Source organism: Cryptomeria japonica, chromosome 3, assembly GCF_030272615.1.
Source record: "Cryptomeria japonica chromosome 3, Sugi_1.0, whole genome shotgun sequence".
Classification (NCBI taxonomy): domain Eukaryota; kingdom Viridiplantae; phylum Streptophyta; class Pinopsida; order Cupressales; family Cupressaceae; genus Cryptomeria; species Cryptomeria japonica.
In genome coordinates this window covers 677,461,645-677,487,223 of record NC_081407.1, presented here as the reverse complement: position 1 = coordinate 677,487,223, position 25,579 = coordinate 677,461,645, and the positions used below count along the sequence as shown (strand labels likewise).

Here is a 25,579-nt window from a genome sequence, read left to right as displayed (position 1 = left end):
TTTGTTTGAAGAATTGAGACAAAATCTTGCTTGGACAGGAGGAGAACGTGATGTGTTATGCCTTGGAGGTGATTTGAAGATTAAAAGATAAAGGAATTTGCCTAGAACCAAAAAATCGCTTCGGACCCTCACTGAAGGCCCACAGCGAGATTTTCAAAAAATGCATGTTTTCTTCAAAATGGTGTTAAGGCAAGGTTAGGACAAAGAGAAGAGACCTCCAAGAACATGATGAATATTGTTTTGCCTTTGAAACTTGATGATTTTGGTCAGAAAATGAAAAATCGCTCCTGACCCTCAGATAGGGCCCACAGCGAAAAATCGCTCCCGACCCTCAGAAAGGGCCCATAGCGATATTGTTGAAAATCCTCATTTTACCTTGCAACAACAAAGCGAATTTGGATGGAGTGGATAAAGGAAGGATGTTGCTTAATGACGAATGAAGTTTCAATGAAAAATGGTGGATAATCAAGCTTAAAATCAAAAAATCGCTCCGGACCCTCAGAGAGGGCCCATAGCGATTTTTCAGGATCCTCTCCTTTGTTTGAGGAATTGAGACCAAATCTTGTGTGGATAGGAAGAAGAGATGATATTTTATGTCTTGGAAGCAATTTGGAATCCAAAAGATGAAGGATTAAGAGCAAGATTGAAAAATCGCTCTTGACCTTCATTGAAGGTCCAGGGCGAAATTGGTGATATCCTTCATTTTTTGTTGAGCGTTGATATTCCTTAAAATTCACCAAGTTGCTAACTGTGAGGCCTTTGGAAGGGCTAAATCAAATTCGCATTAAATTAAAGGCATTTTAATAAACTAATTTTTAGGCCTTGAAATAATCAAAAATCCACTTTGGAGGCATTAAAATTAATTTTCAAATTTTAAATGAAGGTGAGCGCTCAAATACATTTATTTGCTTTTACAAGCAAGTCGGCCTTCTTTTGAGGGGGATTTTATTTCATTTTCATTTCTTTTTGTCAAGTCGGCCTCAACAGGAATCAAGGTGAGCACTCTATATATGGGTGATGCTTTGTTCAAGTTTAATCATTCATTCATCCTTTCCTAAGTGCGAAATTGGAGAGCTATTTGAGGAGCGAAATCCAAAGGTTGAAGTACAATTTGGAGGAGCGAAATCTAGCTAGAGTGGAGTGAATTTCTACTAGGTGTTGAAGATCAAAGAGGGTGGAGTCTATTCTTTTTGAAGCTAGAGGAGGCGCAATTCATCCAAGGGAGAATTTTGATTTAAATTTTGCCTAGCAAAATCTTTTTTTTTTACATCATTTCTTAGAGTTTAATACTCAGGAGGAGGTATGGCGAAACTATCCTAGCACCCTTGTTCAAGGTTTGATTTTTAGATCTTTTTTTTAGAAAAGTCTAAGTATTGCATGGTTAATTAGGAAATGATAACTCAAGATTTATCATGAAGTTCCTAATTAAAATCTTAAATCTTCCTTTTAAGTCTAGATTTCTACACTTCAAGATATAATGCTTGAGAACTAATTTTGAAATGTTGTGTAGGTATCAAGATGGCGACTCCTAAAGTTGGAGTATCTACAAGTCGGCAGACTCTCATCAAAGAAGATCCGGTCCAGGACAAGGATGATCTCCTCCAGCTCAGTATCATCAAGGAAGATCAAGCAAGGATAAGGGCAACCTCCTCCAGTCTAGCATCAACAAGGACGGCCTTCTTCGGTCAAGCATCATCAGGAATAAATTCTTCCAATCCAGCATTCCAAGGCGAGGTACATCATCATCCTGCACATCAAAGACAAAAGAAGTCAGAGCAAGTGTTCGTTGAAGGAACAGATAGTTTCAGAAGAGTTAATTAAAGCTAGCTTCTCAGGAACATCAAATTGGCATCAACCAAGTATCAGACGAGTTGGCATCCCAGTCATCACTCCTCCAGCCGGGTTGGTCCACCTCAGCATGTCTAGATTCAATGTACCTAACTCATGGAAGGTGGCACAAACTTCGATGTACCTACCCCAGCTATCCATTGGTCGAATTTTCCAGAGAAGACATGTGTCCTTAAAATGTAATTTTATCATTGGTCAAGCATTAAATGTTATGTAATGGTTGTAACAAACCCTAATTAGGGTTTTCATTGTTGAATCTTGGCCATTGATCTCAAATTCATCTGAGCCATCAAATTGTATTAAGGGCACTATATAAGCCCCGACTCTTCATTTTGTAAAGGCAGTTAGGAAGGCAATAATAGGAGATAGATAGAGAGTAGTTAGAAGGTGAATAGTCAGTTGATAGAATAGCAATTAGAGTAGAATAGGAGGACAAGGCGAGAAATTGTTGCCATTGATTGTAAACAAACTCCATTTTCATTGAAGTAATGGTGAAGTGTGTCGTTTCTTGCAATATGCATGGTTTCTTGTTGAATCTTCAATTTTAGATGGTAGATGATTAGATTGAATGAAGGAAATTGTTGAATGCACCTGTGTGGAATCCGTTTAATCCATGCCACTAGCCTCTTACTGATTGTAAGGACGCCTTGTGTGGTCAACTGGAATGAAATGAGCTTAATCATAAGTCGTTACACGTCTATTGTTTCATGCATTTTCTTGAATGGTGATCATTGTCAGATGGTGTACGATTTAAACATATTGGAAGCATCCCTTACAAGATCGCACTGAGTTGGTGTTGAATTGTTCAGCCTGATGGTGATACCCAGCCCAGTAGGAATCCACCTAGTCATTCATCCATCTTCTCGCATTCTAGGTAGTAGAGTAGACTTCCTGAACCTTGCATCTTTTGCCATTTGTTTGTCTTCCAGTTAGTTAGTAAAATCCTGTGTTCCAGCAATATTCAAAGTAAATCAGACATTAAGGTCATCAAGTGTAAGTCCCCTTGTGATTCCAGCAAATCACATCATACCGCAGAGAGCTTATCCACATGTAGAGATCCTATAGCAAAGAACCTTGAAGTCATCCCGATTGATCCTTTTCGCGACATCTTCAACATTCGGAGGCTTTATTCAAGAGAGGATAAGGTACCCTTTAGGTATTTTATTCTGTGTTTGGCTGTGTACAAAAAACACGTGAACACTACCCAACTGAATTGAGTGTTGTTGCTAGTTGGTTGATCCTCTTGTAACACGAGGGCGACCTCTGAAGTAGTCTCAGAAGATGAGACAAGCTGTTCACATAGGCCCCTACCTCTTACAAGCTTAGTGATCTTGATGTTGATGTCATACTCCATGACCTTGATTATCCGCCCAACCCTCTTCTCACTGATGTCCTTGTTTAGAAGGAAATCTTTGACACTTGCATGCGGAACTAAGAACTGGATCCTGTTGTTGGACAACATGTGTCTGAACTTTTTTAATGCCCTTACAATAGTGAGGACTTGCTTCTCTACATAGCTATACTTAAGCTCATAGTCCTTTAGCCCCTCACTAAAGAAAGCGATAGGTTGCTCCAACTTGTCGTCGTTCAGCTGTGTTAGGACAGCTGAGATGCTGGATTCTCCTCTGAAGGTATAGAGGATAAAATCCCTTTCATAATTAGGATTGACGAGGTTAGGGGCCTGAGCGATTGCTTGTTTGATCTCTTCGAAACCGGCCCTTCCCTCCTTGGTCCAACTGAAAGCCAAGTTTTTCTTCAACATGGAAGTGAGGGGTTTTACCTCGGTGGCAAGGTTGGGAATGAACCTCCTCACAAAGTTGATGCTACCAAGGAAACTTTGCAATCCTTTCTTGTGACTGGGGAGTGAAAGAGAAAGAATAGCCTCCACTCGCTCTAGATCGATGGTCAAACCCTCCTTGGATACGATGTGTCCTAGCAATCTTCCTTGATCAGTAGCAAATACACACTTGCTAGGGTTCAAAGACACACCATACTCCCTGCATTTCATGAACACCTGGTCAAGATGACCAAGATGGTTAGCGTAATGCTTCGAATAAACAATTATGTCATCAAGGTATACAAGCACAAACTTTGCTAATACACCCTTGAAGGCCATGTCCATTGCTCTTTGGAATGTGGCACCTGCATTGGTTAGCCCAAAGGGCATTTTACAATAAGCATAGGTACCCCACTTAGTAGTAAATATAGTCTTGTATTGGTCTGTTTCTTGGACCAAGATCTGATTGTAGCCTGAATACTCATCCAAGAATGAAAATCTTTCTGAGCCACTGACCTTTTGGAGAATCTGCTTCATGGAGGGAAGGGGATAATGATCCTTGAGGGAGGATCTATTGAGATCCCTAAAGTCTACACATAGCATGATTTCCCCATTCTTCTTCCTTACAGGGACAAGGTTGGCCACCCAGGAGGAGTGCTTGATGGGGAAGATGATATTGGCTTCTATGAAGTTGGTCAACTCCTTCCTCATTAGTGGCTCAATTTTGGGGTTTATCTAACTGGCGTTGCATTCGGGTTTAGCTCTATGGTATGCTGGGTTAAGCTAGGGTCAAAACCCTTCAAGTCTTCATAGGTCCAAGCAATTATGTCATCACATTGTTGGCAAAGCTCAACAAAGGCCTCTTGCTCGGTTGAGGAACACACCTTGCCCAAGTTCAAGGACCTACCCTCAGCAACAACAACTAGCTTGTAATCACCCCTCTTCGCAGCCAAGTTCATTTTCTTCTTCAACTGATCATCCGAGTTGAAAATGCCTTCCAAGGTAACTAGACCTTTAGGCAGTTTGTTGGAGTTGAGTTGCATGATTTGATCTCCATACTGGTCTTGCAACTTAGACTAATTTTTGGCAGAAAATTCTGTTTCATTTTGCAAGAAGTTGACGATCTGCTGATCGCTTTCGAATAGTTGCCAATTCACTTGATTGTTTGGGATAGCAGGCCTCACAATAAGCTTGATGTGTTGCTCCTTCTCACTTGCAACATGCGCTTGTATGTTGAACTAAGCACCAACCGCTACAAGCCTATCAACATGCTTGTTCAGACCCCTAGGAATGCTCTGGATATTGAAGGCCTCAAATCCTTCAATCAAATCTCAAACCCTGTGTTTGTATGATTTGAGTAGGTTGTTCTTTGCTACACTCTGCGCTCAGATGTGATTAACAACCAACTCACTGTCTCCAAATACTTGTAGAGATCTGATCTTTCTTCTTTGTGCAAGTTGGAGACCCTGGATCAAGGCTTCATACTCAATGACATTGTTGGTGCAACCAAATTGAAGTCTAAAGGAGAAGAAATATTTCTCCTACTCAGGAGAAACAAGCATCACCCCGACACTGACACCATTCTTGTTTCTTGAACCATCAAAAAACATGTTCCATAACCCCTCTGAATCTCCTTGTGTCTTGATGAGGTTAGGGATAGGAGTATCCTCTTCATGGATACAATAGGTGCCAAGCCTAATCTCAGCTAATGGATCAAACTAAAAAGCATTGGCCCATTCGTCTAGCAAGCAATCAGGGACCTCCTGCAAAAGAGTAGCAGGCTCACGGACAGTACACTCCTCCCCCTCTTCATGTAAAGTGCAATTCATGTTTATAGGGCTAGGGGTGTAGGACTCAATGTGGTTTTGGGCAATGGGCTCTGCCCTTATGGTGACCTTGGTACCATACCTTGTTCGAAATAGCATATGGGACTAGTCAGAAGACACATACCCACCTATCTTGGCTGTGAAGTCTCTAGACAGGTAGATGGCAAAGAAGGCAGGGAGGTCGATGATTGATACGTCTTGCAAGACAGTGCAACCAAGGCATGCATGCAAGGTTAACTTCAAATTTTTTACCACCCCTACTGTCTTAATAGAAGTGCCATCTAATTGGACCACCCCTTTGGTCACAGGTTCGTATTCTATGCCAAGAAGATCAGCTACCTTCTTAGGCATGACTGAGCTACTAGCTCCTAAATATATCATGCAGTTGTAAACCAAGTTGTCGCCTATGATCAAGGAGAGATAGAAAGGGGGAGGCTTGCTGGTCTTGCTTGAATCTTCCTCCTCCTTGGGTTGCACCAAACTGGTGGAGACTGCCTTTCCGTTGACTACTGCCTCATTACCTGACGGATTGACATCCTTCAGTGCCTCCTTAAGCAAATCCCTTTGAGATGGGATTGAAAGGGCCTCCCACATAGTGACGTTGAGGTTGGCCTTCTTCATCTGATCAACTATATTGAAAGGAGCACCAGCTGACTTTAGAGGCCCCTTTGAGGCTACAAGGTCTGCCTTTGCTCTTTGGACGACTTGGACCTCCTCTTGCCTCTTGCTCCCTTGCATGGTACTCTGGCTTGTATCATGGGCGGCTGCATTGGGTGTTGGAGCTTGGGTTGATGTTGAAGGTGAGGCAGCCTCCATGGCTCTCTTTTGACCTTGCATATCGCAGCATGGACTCACCATTTGTTTGGTTCAAACCACAAAATTCCGCCTCCTGCTAATTGACAAAGGTAGAATCCCCTTGTAAGTGAGCCTGAGTGCCAACGCTAGTCTGATTTGGGTCATATTGCTGGCCAGAAGTGCTTGGCTCATCTTGCACCACTAAGGTTTGGACAAACCCTCCTTTTTGGCATATACCTTGGTTGTGTGGCTGATTGCATGGTTGACACCAATCTTGTTCTTGGGCGAGGTTATTTTGCATTGGAACTATCGCTTTTGAGCTGCTTGCGGTTGTGGGGTTCACACTATTCAAGGGCCTGGCATTGCTCCATTGGTTTTGCCCTTGAAAGGGTGGCCTATTTTGCTGATAATTCTGACCTTGTGCTTGGTAAGGTCTGCTATACTGAGTTTGTTGTCTTTTTAGTGCCACCATTTCATTGCCAAAGTTTTTTAATAGAGCCTTGACCTCATGGAGCTCATTGGAAGATGTAGAGGGCGTGGATGATTGTCCTGCGGGAGCCATGGGGATAGGAGCCAAGGCCGGTTGTTGAGTGGGAGCCTCTGGGAAGAGAGGCATTGGAGGCCTTGGAGCTATCTTCCCAGCCTGAATCAAACAATTTTCTGCTCTTATGGCTATGTCATATGCGCCCGATAGAGAGGCTCCACCCATTGATTGGATCATGACAGCTATATTGCTGTTGAGAGCTCTAAGATAATACAAGAAGGCATGATTTGGAGACGGCTTCACTAGAGCAGGAATCCTATTCCATGTCATGTGGAATCTGAAGTTGAAGTCTCCCATGAACTCGTGGGGTGCCCTCTTTATCGTAGTTAATTGCTCCACAAGTGATAGGTGATCACTTTTGTCTTCGAAATGGTTGCACAACCTCTCCCCCAATTCATCCCAGTTGTGAATGGAGCTAGATGACAACCCTCTATACCACTGCAAAGCTTTGCCTTTCAAAGATGTGGCTAAGAGTCTGACAACAACATCATCCTGAGTGATAGTATGGACGGAGTAGATGTTTGCAATGTCTTGAATGTGCTCAATGGGCGTAGTAGCCGTTTCACCAGTGAAGTATGGTATACTCTTCAATGCAGCCATTGGTATATCATTCCATTGAGTTAAAATGAGGGGACTTCCCCCATTGAAGGTAACAAAGACTTGATTTCTTGCCATGTGGAACAATGGTCTGTTGATATGAGTGGTGGGAGCCCTTGACAACAATGGTCTTCCAAATGGAGGAGTAGAACGAGACCTGGGAGATGGAGTGTTTACAACCTTGACACCCATGACTGGTGATAATGAAGATCTGCCTCTCCTCCATCTAGGACTTGCAGATGGAAGCTCTACGAATTGGAAACTGTCTCTAGAAGATGCCCTTGTGTGAATTCTGGGCATGAAATCCGCAACTGACCTTGGAAGTTTGGAGGTCCGGAGTTGCGGAGTATGACCAATGCGGCACCTCGGGAACTCGGACGTCCTGAGTGAGGAAGTTCGGGAGTTCGGAACCTAGGGGTTTTGAGTTTTCGGGCCTAAGCACCTCAGAACTTGGGGTTTCCGGGGTTAGATGGCTTCACTGACTTTGGAACCTGGGGGGCTCGGGGTTCTGGAGTGAGGAAAAAATCACGTGCAAGAGACCGGTCTTATGAGCAGAGTCGCCAAGTGCTTGAAGATGACTGCCTCTAAAGGCTGAGATGCCAAGAACAACACTGAATCCTTAGCATGTGAATTGAATGAGGTCCCACCGGGCGTGCCAAAAACTGTTATCACAAAAGTTTGCACCCTTGCTAAGCTATCAACTCATCAACCTTGTGAAACATGGAAACAACCCCAAAGTGTGGGACCTTGCGCGAGGGGGTTGAATCTCCGGAGAAGGCCGACTTCCTTCTCACTCCAGGTGCAGGTGTTGAACCAACTCAACACTTCAAAACTAACTCCTAAGCCTATCCTAACAATTTGTAGAGGTAAAGGGAAGAGAGAATTGCTTGAAATAAAATGAAGTGATGCACCAAGAAGAGATTGTTCCTCTCCCTCCCGAAATGACACAAAGAATTAACTGGAACACCTAGGAAATGCACAAACTTCAAATGTATAAGTGATCCCAATACGTGTGTGGAGGTTAGAATTTGCTAAGTGTCAAGAGGGGAGAAGGATTCCCACAAGACACACTCAGAAAACAAGCTAACACAACATACATGTGAAAGAAAATCACAAACATACACTTATAATGGAGGTAAGAACACATACACAACATGAATAAGTTGAAAGAAAGCAAGAATGGTGATCTTCAATTAGTTCAAGGTCAAACGTCAATCTTACAGTTGCAGAAATGCAAAAAAGATTACAAGTCTTCAAGAGAAGAGAAGAGCATAAGAAAGTTCAAGGCAGCAGGGAGAGAACCCTTTACAATGAGGCTTAACAACCTTATATAGAAAAATGGGTTACAATGGTGATCATGACCCCTGCATGTCAGTCTGGGAGTGCACGGAAGTGCATGCACTTGGCTTGTACATGCAAGCAACCTAGCCATACCACCAAAGGCAATCCTGAGAAGATGGATTGACTAACCCTCCAAAGTCAGTCATGACATAAGTCACCAAGCATGGCCCCGTACCTCCCTAATGGAAACCCTGCCAAAACATTTAATGCACCCTTGTGGCTCCACAAAAGAAAGTGCACAAGTCACCAAAGCTGTCGGAGCATTAAAAACCTTGAATGTCAATCACGCCATCCGGAAGTGTTGCTAGTCGGAAGGAAGCCCGAAGACTTCAGAAGCTCGGACTCCCGAAGTGGGAAGACAAGGGAAGAACTTCGGAACCTTGGAGTTCCGGGATAGGAGAAAGGAGGGCAGCAAGGAACTTCGGAACCTCGGGGTTCCGAAGAGAAGAAGGAAAGGAACTAGGGAGAGAAGGCAAAAGGGGAAGGAACGCTTCAAAGGAGCTTCGGAACCTCGGGGTTCCGGAGTTCCATGAGAGAGAGGGAAAGGGCTAAAGGGAGAAGGGGAACTTCAGAACCTCAGGGTTTTAGAGTTTCGAGCAAGGATAGAAGAAAGGCTATGGATAGGAAGGGAACTTGGGAACCTCGGGGTTCCAGAGTTCCGGGCAAAGGAGAAGCTTAAGAGAAGAGGCGAAGGAAAGGAAGGCTAGGAACTTCGGAACCTCGGGGTTCCGGAGTTCCAGAGAAACGGGAGAAAAGCTAAGGGAAGGAAGGGAACTTCGAAACCTCGGGGTTGCGGAGTTCCGGAGAAGGAAAGAAAAGCGGCTAAGGCAACGAACTTCAGAACCTCGGGGTTCCGGAGTTCCGGGGAAGAAGAAAAGGCCAAGGGAGGAACTTCCTCCGGACAAGGCAACACTTCACACCTCATGATTCTTCTCTCTCTGATCAACTAGGGCCGCGCTGGTTCATGGAACATATCTCTGATTGGTTCTCACTGATGGACCAAGGGTGTCATAAAATGACAATAGGTAATTTAATGCATGCAACAATATAGATTTATAATGAATTGCAGAAACAATATTTCCAATGAAACTGTACAACTTTAGATAATTTATTGAAACCACGTATTTGACTCTGAATACAAGTTCATATGTAATGCTTTGATTAGTTTAGGAATACAATAATTCTGTAGACCACATACCAGATTCACTTATATTAAACCATTAAATTCAGCACTGGCTGCAATTTTGACAGCAGATCACCCTCTTAGAACGGTCCCATGACTTGCTTGTATGGCACCTCTCCTGACTTTGCTGTGGCTGTGAATTTGACAGTACAGCTCTTAATTCAATGGACTGGTTGCATATAAGTGCCTGCGATTTGTATGTAGAAGGCACAACTTGCACCCTTCAACCATTAAAGAAGCCAGCTAAGAAAGCCAGCGTTGCCTAGTAATCTCTGCAATTTTCCTTGACTGAATCCATCTGATTCCTTCAATCTGTATTCTGTAATTTGAACTCTGCAATGATCAGATGATCTGGGGTTTTCATCCAACTCATCTCAAGACTAGGGGTTTTGTCATGGAGAAGACTTTCTTCATAGCTCGATAGAGAGTATAAAATCAAAATGAGTTGTGAATGAATCCTTCCAAACCCAATGATGCCTTATTTATAATCTTCAACCCCAAGAAAAGCCATCGATCTGCCTTGAATTGTTTTAATGATTCAACTTAGGCATTAATAATAATTGCCTAACCTTATTTAATTTTGCACCCTGTTGAATTTGCTTTATCTCATTATTTATTCTACGCTTTAGCCTATGGGGATAAAATAGGCTAGCATAAACATTTATTTTCATCAATTGCTCAGTTAGGGAAGAAGGGATATCACAGGCATGTTTCAGCTTTAGTATGAGTTGTTTTACTATTGTTATCTTTAACCTTGCTTCTAGCTGACAATATTTAATGATGCTTTGGTCTTAGAGTGAAATGGAAACATTATAACACTGTTTGTTTTCTAATGCCTCTCTCTCTCTCTCTCTCTCTCTCTATGTTTTTCAAATGGCCGTTTGAAAATAATTCTTCTTAAACCTCTAAACTTTTCTTTAGTTTTAGCCCCAGGTGTTGTTTGTTAAGATTATTCATTTGGTAGATTTACCAATTCTGATTTGTATTTGACTAGTATTAATTAGTAAAATTCCTGTAATGCTTAATGAGTTTAATAAGCTTCATATGTTATCATTTGATTGACATCATTGAAGTAGGCTTGCAGGAAAGGTAGGCTTTGACTTGTTCTGCTGGCAAGTCAGACACTCTCTTACATGCTGCAACACATCTTTCAAACCCTTCCAAGTTTATATCTCATGAATCTGCTGTTATGTCTTGAAGAAACCTGAATGCCCTGCTAGAGGTGTATCATGCACCGCCCTCATAATTTTGACCTTCAGTTTAGATCTTGGTACAAAATTATATCATCAATTACAAAATATCTGTCATCCTGTACTTGTCGATCAACAATTGAGATTTCCAATCAGCTAAAATATCAGTAAGAGAGTAGAGGGTCAGTTTCTTGGAGAGAGTATCAACAACAATATTCTTTTCCCCTTAACATACTCTACATCAAAATCATATGCTTGGATCTTACTTACCCAATTTTGTTGCCGCTCATTAAGATCCTTTTGCTCTAGGAAATACTTGAGGCTGTTGTGATTGGTCCTGACCATAAATTTTGTTCCCACCAGATTTTGTCTAAATTTAGCCAGCATGTGCATAATAGCTAGAATCTCTTTGTCATAGGTGCAGTACAATCTATTTGCATTCCTCAGTTTTCGGCTTTCAAATGTAATTAGATGTCTGTTCTGCATCAAGATTGCTCCAATTTCCTGTCCCGATGCATCACACTCTACAACAAAAGGCTATGTGAAGTCAGGTAATGCTAACACTCGACATGAGCTCATGACCTTCTTGAGCTTGTCAAATGTCACCTGTGCCTCATTTGCACCCTTCTTAGTAAGGTTTGTCAAAGGTGATGCCAACTGTGAGAAGCCTTTCTCAAATCTCCTGTAGTAGCAACATAGGCCCAAGAAGTCTCTCAACTCTGAAATGTTCTTAGGAGGTGGCTAGTCCAGAATAGCCTATATCTTCTCCTGATGTACCTTAACACCATCGGCTCCAATTACATGCCCAAGGTACAAAATTTTTGTCATCCGGAACTCACATTTTCAAGCCTTAGCATATAGTGACTGAGCCGCCATGATACTCAAAACTGTATCCAAATGCTGTAGATGCTCACTCCATGCCTTGTTGTATATTAGTATATCATCAAAGAAGACTAGTACAAACTTACACTACTGTCCTCGAAAGGTGTGGTTCATACAAGACTTGAATGTTGTTGGTGCATTAGTGAGTCCGAATGGCATGACAAGGAACTCAAAGTGTCCGTAATGGCAGCGAAACACAGTCTTATGTATATCTTCTTTTCGGACACAAATTTGGTGGTATCCTGAACGAAGATCAATCTTAGAGAAGTATATGGCTCCGTGCAACTCATCAAGAAGCTCATTGATCTTGGGGACGGGATATCTATTTTTAATGGTTTTCTTGTTTTTGCTCTGTAGTCAATGCACATATGCATGGTTCCATCTTTCTTTTTCACCAAAACAATTGACGAAGCAAAGGGATTGGAGCTAGGCTTGATATGTCCCATACTCAACAACTCCTTGATTGTTTTTCCAATCTCTTTCTTAAAATGGCGCGGGTGACGGTAGGGCGTAGTAATAACTAGCTTAGCACCCTCCTCAAGCTCTATGACATGCTCAAACCCACGATTAGGTGGACGACTTGGAGGGATGTCTCCAAATATCACACTATGCTTATCCAACACTATCTGGATGTCAACATGATATTGTGGCTCATTGCTGGACGTAGGCTTGGAGGAAACAAAACACTGAACTGCCCAATCCATATCTCCATGCCTAAGTAGAGCCTCCATCCTCCTTGCTGAAACCATTTGAGAACCACCATCTGACATAGCCTTCAGCACCGTCTTCTTGCCATCATCCATAAATTCTAGTTGCATTTGATTGAAGTCCTGTATGTACCTCCTAAGTGACTCTAACCACTGGAGTCCCAAGACAACATCTATGTTGCCAGGTGCAACCACATAAAAATCATCTGTTAAGGTGTAGTCTCCAATCTGAATGCTAAGCTGGGGAACCACCCTGGTGCAACTCAACTGAAATCCATTTGCAGCAATTACATTGAATTCTGGAAAGTCCACGCTTCACCACGAGTTTCTCATCAATAAAATTATGTGTGGCTCCACTATCCATTAGACAAACCATCCGTTGTCCCTTAAAGACACCTCTCAGCCAGAGTAGCCGGAAACTCCTTTGTCCCTCCCTAGGAACGCGTATCCCCGTATCCGTTCTTGTATCTGAAACAACCCGAATACACGTCGAATAATGTACCCACGTGTGCCCAAAAAACCTTGATTTCCAACCATGCTAGATACTATGTAATTTGATTTTTTTAAAATTTAACGTAAATCTTCCTAAAGTTAATTTTAAAAAACTTCATTCATGCATTTAAAAAAAAAATGGTATAAACAAAACCTACACTAAATGAGAAAGACAAATGAAATGTTTTTCTATTTCAGGGACCCATTTTATGGGTTAATCTCGAAAGCAACTCTACTATTTTTGCATATTGTAAAATGTTAAATCAACTTATCATTATTTATGTAGCATTTGTGTCTATAATGCCTTTTAAGTAATGAAAATCTCCTTGAATAACTTAGAAAATTTGTATTAAATATATGTGTATGTGTTTTTTATGAATGACGTATCCAGCTGTATCCATATTGGGGGTCTTAAAAAATGGCCGTATCCGTATCCGTGTCCATGCAACTTTGCTCTCAACTGAAAAGGACGACTATTGGGAACTCTAGATAGAGTGGCAATAGTACTGCGTGGAATTTCTTTTGCTGTAGTATCCTCCAATTCCACTTGTGCTGGTTGATCCTCATGATCACTATCGTCTCCCACACTAGCATCTTGCTCCTCATGCTCTTCATCATCAGATATGACCTCAATCAAATGAACCTTGCCTTTTCCAAGGCAATGGTGTCCAGGTTCCCATGGTTCCTTACATGAGAAGCATAGCTTCTTCCTCCTTAACTCATTCCTAGACTCTTGATTTGTTTTTGGTGAAGTGTTCTTCTGCTGATTAAAGCCCTTTTTATTTGGTTGCCAAAAGAGCTGAAGTTTTTCTTTTATGGTTGAAAAGAAGGTGTAGTCTCAAGCTCAAGTGCTAACCCAATGGCATCATGTAAGGTATTAGGCTTATGCGCCTTGATCAATCCCTTTAATCTGTTAATCATTCCACAAACAACATAGTGACCCTTCTTTCAAATATCGGGAACCATGACTGCAATTTTTTCGAATTCATTAATGTATGCTTCTACATGTCCAACCTGCTTCAGCTGTGCCAAATCTCTGTAATACACCTCTACATCTTTTCGGTCAAAGTGAGCAATCAGCTTATTAATAAATTTTTCATAGGAATGTATCATGGCATGACCTTGTGATACTAATCCACGGTGCCACCAATCATATGCTACTCCCTCTAGATGCATCATGGCAAATCATATGGCCTTATCCTCTTCCATGGGTTTGAGTGCTAGGAATATATCTAATTTATGTACCCATGACTTGGCACTTATCTTTCCACTTCCATCAAAGGTTGGTAGATGAATCTAATTTAATGCATCTTTATACTCCACAGGTTGAGTACCCTGTCTAATTTGCCCCCTAGACCTTCTTTCTTGCCTCTCCAAACGGTATCTAGCCTTGTCTTTCCGCTGATTCATAAACTGATTCAGATTCATGAATTGTCTTACATCAGGTGGAAGAGCTCTGTATTCATCATAGGCCACCATAACATCATCAGTGATGTGTGTCTCCTCTTCCTCTACCTTGGGAATTGCTTCTTCTTCAGTTTGTCTTGACAAAAATACAGGGTGAAGAGGTTGATCAGATCGTGTGCTCGCTATCCTAACAGCATTAGAGTCTGTTCTATCATGATTTCCTCATCCAACATCACTTCTGCTGTGATCACTACTTGATCTTCTTTATCTTGCATGATCCGCTCTCATTTAAACCATCGCTGTAATCATACGATCCTGGAATTGCTGTAGCATTTGCTGCTGCTGTTGGGCAAAGGTGGTCAAGAAATCATTAAGCTGATTATTCAAATCCCCTGGCGGGATTTTACCTCTTCTTTCACGCATATCTGCTTCAGTTGGGTTAATTTCAGCTCCTTCTTGCTGTCCTGACCTGCTTCTGGTGAAATATCTGTGTGGGCATACCTCTCTAAGGTGCATAGAATCAATTCAAACTGACATGCAATCATCCGGGTATTCACCAAGTTGCCATGTAATAACATCTGACACACATGCAACTGCAAAATCTGACATGCACTGCTGAACCCCTAACAGGCTGGCAAGATCACCAACTCTGATACCACTGAAATATCCTTAGCTCGTATTCATTGCATATTGTTTGAATGTTAGCATGAGAGCATGTTGTTTGAACGCTTCATGAGGTTTGTTTCAGAGCATGGGTAATTTAATGCATGCAACAATATAGATTTATAATGAATTGCAGAAACAATATTTCCGATGAAACTGTAGAACATAAGATAATTTATTGAAACCAGATATCTGACTCTCAATACAATTTCATCTGTAATGCTGTGATTAGTTTAGGAATACAATAATGCTGTAGACCACATACTAGATTCAGTTATATTAAACCATTAAATTTGGCACTGGCTGTGATTTTGACAACAGATAACCCTCCTAGAAGAGTCCCATGACTTGCATGTATGGCACCTCTCCAGACTTTGCGGTGGCTATGAATTTGACAGTACAGCTCTTAATTCAATGGACCAGCTGCATATAAGTGCTTGCGATTTGTATGTAGAAGGCACGACATTAGTATAATGTGCGCTTCAACCATTAAAGAAGCCTGCTAATAAAGCCAGCCTTGCCTAGTAATCTTTGCGATTTTCCTTGACCAAATCCGTCTGATTCCTTCAATCTGTATTCTGCAATTTTAATGCTGCAATCATCAGATGATCTGGGGGTTTTGTCCCACTCATCTCAGGATCAGGAGTTTCGTCTTGGAGAAGACTTTCTTCATAGCTCGATAGAGAGAATAAAATCAAAATGAGTTGTGAATTGAATCCTTCCAAACCAAAGTTACCCCGAGTTTCCGAGATGGGGACGGCAAGGGACGCGTTTCCGGGACGGCAATTTTTTTTGCCAAATTTGGGGATGGCAGGGGACGGCAAAGGGGACGGCTATATAAAATATAGGAAAAATTTAAAATATATAGGAAAATTTCAAAATTCTAAATGTTCATATGAAATAAATTATATAATAAATTTTTAAGTTTTTGATTTTATTTATATCGTATATGATATAATTAACAATATTAATTTTTAAGTTTTTAACTTACGTCTTTGTTTTAATTTTTAAGTTTTTAATTTTATTTTTTAAAACTTGTATTATTTTCAATTTTGATTTGTTATTTATAAATTATAATTAGTAAATAATAATTATTAATTTTATAATTTATAAATTATAAATTACTATTTAATATATAATTTTATTAATTTTAAATTTTTAAATGTTTAACAATTTGTCAATTTAATATTTATATTTATAATATGAATTAATTAAAATTTTAAACATTTGATATAAAATTAATAATTATGAATTAAATTAATAAATTTAAAATTTAATTAATGTTTTCTTTTATTTTTTTATTTTTAATAACAATTTGAATTAATAAGGAGCCTATGTTAGAAAATTTAAATAAAAAATTGAAAATACAATTTTTTTTATTTTTTTAATATTTTTTAATGACCTTAGATATGGGGGATGTTTGGCCGTCCCCAGGACAGATTTGGGACGTCCCAGCCATCCCTAGCCATCCCCGGGACGTACGGACGTCCCCCAGAGCTAGGGTAGGCGTCCGCCCGTTTCGGGGACGTCCCCTCAAAATACAGGGCAATTTGGGGACGGGGGGAAATGTCCCCTAGCCATCCCCAAGTCCCCGAAAAGTCCCCGGGACGGGATGGGGGTTTTCAGGTTGGGGATGCATCCCCGGGACGGGGACGGGGGTTTTCAGGTTGGTGACGCGTCCCCGGGTAACTCTGTTCCGAACCCAATGATGCCTTATTTATAATCTTCAACGCAAAGAAAAGCCATCGATCCTCCTTGAATTGTTTTAATGATGCAACTTAGGCATTAATAATAATTGCCTAACATTATTTAAATTTGCCTAGGGAAGGTTGACATCCTCACTTAAGTTGGCCCCCTCTTTAATGATTAAATATAAATGATGCATGACTTTAGCTTTTTGCTCTACTTATTCAATTTTCATCTTATTTCCTTCATTTATTGCTTTATCCCACTATTTATTCTATGCTTCAATAGGCTAGCATGATTATTTATTTTCGTCAATTGCTAAGCTAGGCTAGAAGGGACATAACAGGCATGTTTCAGCTTTAAGTATGAGTTGTTTTAATATTGTTATCTTTATCTTTAGCTTTGCTTCTAGCTGACAAGCATACCCCATATATTTTTAATGATGCTTTGGTCTTAGAGTGAAATGGAAACATTATAACCACTGTTTTCTAATGTCAATCAATCTCTCTCTCTCTCTCTCTCTCTCTCTCTCTCTCTCTCTCTCTCTCTACATTTTTGAAATGGCCGTTTGAAAAGAATTCTTCTTAAACCCCTAAAATTTTCTTCAGTTTTAGCCCCAGGTGTTGTTTGTTAAGATTATTCATCTGGTAGATTTACCAATTCTGAGTTGTACTTGAGTAGTATTAATTAGTAAAATTCCTGTAATGCTTAATGAGTTTAATAGGCTTCATATTTTCTCGTTTGATTGACATGGCTATGCAATAAACTGTTTTGGATTATTAATTATGAGACATATTGTTGCAAACCTTTGCATTATTCTAAAAATGCATCTTTTGATAAAATACAGGTGTCAAGATTCCTATCACTAGAGTTTGGACTGAAGCCAGGAGATAATGCTGTCATTACTAATGGAAGGGTAAGATTTGGTATATATATAAAGATGAAAACTTATGTTTTACATGAATTGTCTGATCAAACTCATTATCACTAGGAATTAGCAATAAAAGGAGTAATTAGAAATTGAATCTGATTTATTAAAGAATCTAATCATGTTTACTGTTGATATCTAAATAAATTAGTATATGAAGAAAAATATAAATTTAATCTCCTTGAAAGTTTTGTTTGTCCTTATTGTCTATTTTTTATTTGTTTAATATTTCATATAATGATTAGACTCTCTGATTAATTACTTGTATATGCTTCTGGAAATAGCATTTCTGCTTTTGTTTGTTTTAAGAGTAACAAATCCATTGTGGCAGGTGGTTCTTCTTGGTGAACAAAGTTTCTTCAGTGATGATTTGAAACTGCTAGAAGCTGTGGAATATGATAGAAGAATCAAACACATTGCAACTATCATTGAGAAAGTTGACTGGGTTGGAGTGGAACCTGATGAAATAACAAGGTATAATTTATCCCTACCGTGTATTACTAATGTCCCTGAGATTTGCATTAGTAAGGGTTATTTATTATGATGACTATAGGAATGGGGGGCAATTTTGGTATTTATTACACATTTAGAAGGCTTGTTTATTTTAGGATGTGCATCTAGAATGTTTGGTTTCTCTTTTATAGCCCTTCTGCGCTGATTGACATACCTCTGAAAAGGAAGCTAGTATCCATTCTAAGCCAAAATGAATCAGGCTAGTTTGTAAGGAGAAATGTAAGGATTTCTCGGTTTGTAATATTTGCTTATGACTTTAAAGCAGTGTTACAAGACTTGGACTTGCCTAAGACTCAACCTGCTGATTTTGGACTCAGACTCGGACTTGATGCCTAGACTCGACACAGACTTGGCAAATTGAAAAACTCAAGAAATCCAGAGATGTTTAAGGATTTAAAACTTTTTAACAAATAAACCTTAAAGACTCAATAATTTTATCAAATAGGAGCTACTTTGATCACACATACAAGTAATAGTATACAACGATCAAATAACTATAAACACAAATTTTAGCCGTAGGAAATAACACATATAGATATATAAATATTTTCAAATGTATATAAAAGTCATGGAATATGAGACCTATGGTATTAGAACACATATCAAATGGAAAATTTGAAGTCTATGGCTCATAGGAGGTTGCATTACACATCCCAACATCACGACAAGTCATGCGCTAGCATCTAAGATAGGTCTTGGATGATGATGTAGCCATGATATTTTCTTGTGTCTCAATGACTGGTGTGTATATTCATGTGATAAATTTATTATTAATTTTTTTTGAAGCCTTCAAGACTGCATGTTTAGTTGACAAGTTTATTAACAAAGAGGAGTGGTTAGGTAAAACGATAAATGGTTATGTTCTATTTTGACTTTAGCTAGGATGCTAATAGATGAGATTCTTCTATGAGTTGCCTATGCAAGGCATGATTGATACATTTTGCATTATGAAAATGGCATTTCTTGTCAACCATGACTTAACTTGTATTCAACAGAATAAGGACTATAGCATGCCAACTTTGCCTATGACAGCCTTGTTTACTAAACAATTTGTCCAATGCATGAAAAAAGATAATCGTTGATTTTGGCTTTGGCTGTGAATATGCAGAAATTTGCAACAAGGGATACGCATTTTGTAGATTTTTATGAACATGATTCATCATTGGCCAATTACTTGCTTAGTAGACTTATAATTTGATGGGGGTTTGGGGGAAACATCAAAATGGTGTTGAGGGGTACTACCCCTCATGGGGGTTTGGTGGCAGCCCAAATGAAGACCTTCAAAACCACATGGACCTTCATGTTGCACATTATTTTCACATATATATTTTTTAAATCCTAGATGCGCATGTCATAAATCAAATAAGCATAGAAATTTTATAAGAATTAAAAAATTAAAGTGGCCAAGTCTTAGGCTTGGGACTCGCCAAGACTTGGCGAGTCTTATGAGTCCACCAAACTTGACGAGTTTCGAGGGTGCCTCACTGAGTCTTTGCGAGTTTGGCGAGTTTGGTAACTATGCTTTAAAGTAGCTATGAGATTTAAAACTAATGTAATGAAATTACTTGCACAAGAGAAGAAAATGATAGGAAATATGCTGCAAATAACTGATAATGATAAGCCACTTTGAGGGGGTAACCTCCAAAAGTAAGCCACTTGGAGAGAGTCACCTCCAATAATATTCAATAAGAATAGAATACAAAATATGATGATAATAAACTAATCACTGCTGACCTAACTATCTACACAAATGCTAAACTTAATTAAGGGCTATGCTTTCTACAAGTTGGATACACATATCTGCATGCACACCATAGCAAGAGTGTAGCACTCATTTATTCACAATTAGTTTTATCAGACTGTCCATTGGTTTTGAGTGGTGCTTCTTTGGGTGATCAATAACCAAATATTGTATAGAATGTTCATTGTATAGAAAGATGATGTTCTACATGATAGTCCTAATAGCTTTGACATAACATATTTCATTCGTGGATTTGGAGATTGGTATGAGCTTGGAATGTACACATATTTGCTCATTTAGAAATCTACATAGTCCATAGTTTAAAAACTCGTGGACTCGCGACGGACTCACCACGGACTCGCGAGTCCGTGGGAGCCACGAGTCGACTCGCCAAGGACTCGCGAGGCAAGTCCATTTGGAAGACTCGCAAGTCTTTTGCAAGGACTCATGCGAGTCTTTTGCATGGACTCGCGAGTCTTTCAGATGGACTCGCGTGACCAAGAAAAACCATCAGACAAGCTTTAAAAATGATTTTTTTTTCGTTTCTTTTGCTTCATTTCGCATAACTCCCCCCCTTTTTGACTTTTTTGGGGGTTAAGGGGTAACCCTAATTGGACGTGGGCCAATAGAAAAATAACACCCGACGCCTTTATAAAATAATAAAAGTATTTTTGGCCTTGCAGGGTGCTGCCCCTCGACCCCGCCCTGTATCGCGACAGGGAGCGCGCAAGGGGCGATGCCCCTTGACCCCAACTTGGGGGCACTGCCCCCAAATCCCCATCAAAAAATATAGGGGGAAACTGCGCTGATGGAAGTAGGGAAAATTTAACCTCCAAGTTTGATTAGGCTCCATATAACAACATAATTAGCATTGAAGAAATCTTGGTATTATACATTTTAGAGTTGAAAGTTTGAAACTATGAGTATGAATGATGAAATTTCAAATATTGCGCGTTTGTTGATCATATGACATGTGTAATGTTTCAATTATGGCTCTTATGTTCTCTAAATGCATTAATTTCTTTATGTTTTTTTGTAAAACTATGGTTTTTTTTTGCCAAGTCCTTGCCAAGTCTTTCGCGAGTCTTTCACGAGTCCGAGCCCGAGTCCAAATTTTTGGTTTGCCGAGTCCATGGCGAGTTCGAGTTTTTCAACTATGCTATTGCTACATACATTGGATTTTCTATTGTCATGGGTTGGATTCCTTATATATATTTGATGATAGATACAAATTCGGAAATGTGTGAGAATGTATTTGTTTCTATTCAAGAGTCATATTCAATAATTCAAGTGATTTTGAGGTCCATTATGTATGTTATGCCATAATGATCTATAGTAGTAATAGTCAAGTGTTTATTGGAGTTTTGGTCTAAAATAATATTAGTGTGTACCTTGGAAGACCGAGGAGTGAAAGGATTTAATATGTATTTCAATTTCTAAATTGATTGCATGAAAATAAAGGGAATATACTTTCATGTTCCATGCTTACACATCCATAAATTTTAAAAGAAGGTATTCGTATTGGACAAATTTTTCATTTCATTGTTGGATGCCATTTTTATAAGGTGTTTGGTGGTTTATATAGTTAAGCTGTTTGACATGAATGGGTTATAAGTTTCTCTAGGAATGTTGAATTTATATGTGATATTCATGTAAATAGAGGAGTATACAGTATATCTGGACAAATTTGGAAACTTCGTTTGGAAATAGAGGAGTATACAGTATATCTGGACAAATTTGGAAACTTAAGATGCACTTGAAATGAATTTGGTGTGTCCGAGAGAGCAGATAAGAAAGTAGTATTTTGAAGGTGTAGGCTTTGCATATGCTAAATTCGATTGGAAACTTCGTTTGTAAATAGAGGAGTATACGGTATATCTGGACAAATTTGGAAACTTAAGATGCACTTGAAATGAATTTGGTGTGTTCGAGAGATCAGATAACAAAGTAGTATTTTGAAGGTGCAGGCTTTGCATATGCTAAATTGTCTTATGCCGTGACATTCACCTTATGCCAAAATACAAGTTTGGAGGGTCTTCACATTTACTACGGTTATATATTAATATTCTTGTATTTTGGGATGGAAGGGTTAACTCGATTGTGTACCATTGTTACAGTTGTAGAGCTTGTGCATGTGTACATTCATGGCAGAAAGGAAACAGGGAAAAATTAATGTGATTGTTTATGTGTGCATGCAAGCATATGCCATTACTATGATTTTAAGTCTACCCAAATCTAGAACGGGCAAAGTTATGTATAAATTTATGGAAAATCCTCAAGTTGCATGTTAGAGTTTGTTTATACCAAAGAACACTAGGGATGTTGTATGACAATGCACGATCTTAAGCGTACAAATTTCATATCCATGACCATAAAAGCTAAGTTCTCAAATTGGGTCCACGTGCATGGGTATGGCAAATTTTTTTTAGGGAGGTTGGGTATGCTTTGGTTACGTCCGTACAAATAACATATTTAAATCCTATATATAGCTTTAAAAAATAGTTAAGTTCAGGATACTACTTATCAATACTAGATTGAACAAAATGACTATAAATATTACAAATTCAAAATACAATATACTATTTCCATATTAGTTTGTCAAATTTAAATGTAATCATAAATGTTAGACTGGCCAAGACTGGGGGGAAAAAGTAAAAAAAACAAAACAAAATTGTAAAGCATTTTTTTGACATTTTAGTTTCTTTTTCTATAAAAACTTACAACTTTCAATGCTTGTTTGGTTTATGACATGCCCATTTAGTATTTTCCCCATGTTTGTATTCAAGTCAGTTTCATTCTCTTCATCAGAATATATACATGAAATGGAACATTTAAGTATATGACTTATCCTTCAAGTTATATTTCTTGTATATATTGGCAGGTTGTTTGAGAGTTGTTTCAGATCTCTAGAAGTTTTAATGCAAATTCTGGGTTTTTAAGATTTTATAAATTTTCGGACTTAGTTGAATTTTAGTAATCAAGAGACTCCTATCAGCATTCTCTTACTCTCTCTATCTTACTATCTTTATCTCCCCTAAACTCTAGACCTATCTCTCTCCCTATCACTCTTCCTCTATCCCCTCTTTGTACCTTTCTCTATCTCATTCTCTCCTCTCTCCCCAAGATTTAGGCCTATTTCTCTACGTCTCTCTCACCCCCAAACCCTCGCAAGGGGTATTACCCTCAACCTCGTTTTGGTGTTGGCCCTGAACCCCCATCAAACTATAAGTCTAAGCATGTATAGGCCAATGACGAATCATGATCTTAAAATCTACAAGGTACATATCCCTTGTTTGCAAATCTCTACATCTTCGTGGTCAAAGCCACAATCGAGGATTATCTTGTCACTGAGCTTGAGACTGAGACACAAGCATATATCATGGCTGCAACATCATCTAGGACCTATCTTAGATGCACATGTGGGAGGGTGCCGAGTGATATAGGCTTCTTTGACGCTTGAGCAATAGACTTCTAGCTTTTGTTTTGATATTTGTTTGAAACTTTTGATGCCATGGATTTAATACTTCACGAGTTTTGTAGACATTTGATACTATTTATATATCTAATGTGTTATTTGCTTCAGCTAAAATTTTCTTTTATACTTATGCGATGTATACTTGTGTATGTGTTCAAAGCAGCTTCTATTTGATGAGATTATTGTGTCTTTGAGGTTTATTTAGTAAAGGGTTCATGAAACAAGTTTTAAATCCTTAAAAATCTCTTAATTACTTGGGTTTTTCAATTTGCCGAGTTTGGGCGCCAAGTTTGGGTCCGATTCAAAACTCAGGTTGCTGAGTAATTTCTTGGGTTTTTCAATTTGCCGAGTTCGGGTGCCAAGTCTGAGTCTGATTCAAAACTCAGCTTGCCGAGTCTGAGTCTATATATATATATCAATGTAGAATTCAAAGAATTTCAAAATACCCTAATGCCAAAAAAATTGTTTGGTAAGTGCTATATTTTTCTACTTCTAGGTGTAAAAATGAGCCAAAAAGAGATAAGCATGTATGAAAGAATATCAAATAACCTTCTAAATAACTTGGGAAAAACTTGGGGAATGACATGGCAAATGTGGAAGGCCATGATTACTTGGGATTAATTATGAGCTTTTCAAGTATTAGGCTACTATAGTACCTCAAGTCTGCCGTTGCTTCACTTGAAAATTTAGTTTATCACAAAAATTTATAATCTCTTGTTTTTATGTAGGAGATATCAATTTCTGTAAAGTAGATCTTCTTTTAGTAAGAACAGCATGGGGCAGCAAGATGAAGTGCTTACGGCATTTGCTTCATTGTGATAAGTCATGAGAATCAACAGAATTATTGATTGGTACTCTCTATCCTTTGTAGTTGAACACCAAATGGCATGTGAGGAAATTGAGATATTTTGTTACAAAATACATATTTATCCATCACTAATTTGCTATATCATAGTGTCTGAAGCTGCTAACGTAGGCACCTTGATCATCTCTTGTGCTTGATGTGACATTGTTTTCTGCTTTTAGTTTTACAACTTCAGTATAGGAGAGGTAGCCAAGAAGTTTAATGTAAAGTGTCATTTAGGATACTTTTGTATGCATATGTGTAGGTAGCTGATATGCATGCATCTATACCTTCATAGATGCTAACACACACATACGGATGAATACTTATTTATTCAGATGCATGTTTGTCAATTTTTATCTGTGCTTTTCAACTCTGGTAGATAAGGCTTATATTAGCACTCACGATGACATTGCAAAATGCAAACCTTCATAAGATGGTATTGGGTTTAATGTAAAGTGTCATTTAGGATACTTTTGTATGCATATGTGTATGTAGCTGATATGCATGCATCTATACCTTGATAGATGCTAACACACACATACGGATGAATACTTATTTATTCAGATGCATGTTTGTCAATTTTTATCTGTGCTTTTCAACTCTGGTAGATAAGGCTTATATTAGTACTCACGATGACATTGCAAAATGCAAACCTTCAGAAGATGGTATTGGGTCATTTGTTGGATTCCAGTCTAAGGAATGATTGAATAGCGCATTGCAATGTTGCAATCTGATTGACATAGAAAACTCATTGGTTGTGGAAGATATTGGACCATAAGTTACATTGGTGCAAATATCATTTCATTATTGTCTCAATTTTCATTTTCATCCTGAATATTGAAGGAGATTTTTAATCCTATTGCAGCATAATAGATGGATTGCTATTTCTTTTGTGTATAGTTTTTCAAATGTTGCATGGAATCTTTCATGATATATAATGAAACGATGTTATCAATATTTTCCAGTTTCAATGCAACCATAACATTGCCATTGTCAGTCAGCCTGTGGATAAGCTTATCTGATATCTATTTGCTTTAAATTGTTATTGGGCACCACTTGTAGTTATTATTTATTACTGTTAGTTTGTCAAATAGAACCTGAAAATGAATGAACACTTGTTTAGCATAGAATGCTTTA

The 25,579-nt window shown here is 38.9% G+C and overlaps 1 protein-coding gene across 1 annotated transcript in view; it reads left to right on the top strand.

Moving 5' to 3' along the window:
- The window catches only part of LOC131055195 (UDP-glucose:glycoprotein glucosyltransferase), a 221,810-nt gene that overhangs the window by 146,152 nt on the left and 50,079 nt on the right, over positions 1-25,579 (top strand). Inside the window, exons 21-22 of the mRNA XM_057989792.2 lie at positions 17,786-17,854; positions 18,198-18,340. Of these exons, the coding sequence (XP_057845775.2) occupies positions 17,786-17,854; positions 18,198-18,340 (212 nt within the window). The remainder of the gene's footprint in view (positions 1-17,785; positions 17,855-18,197; positions 18,341-25,579) is intronic.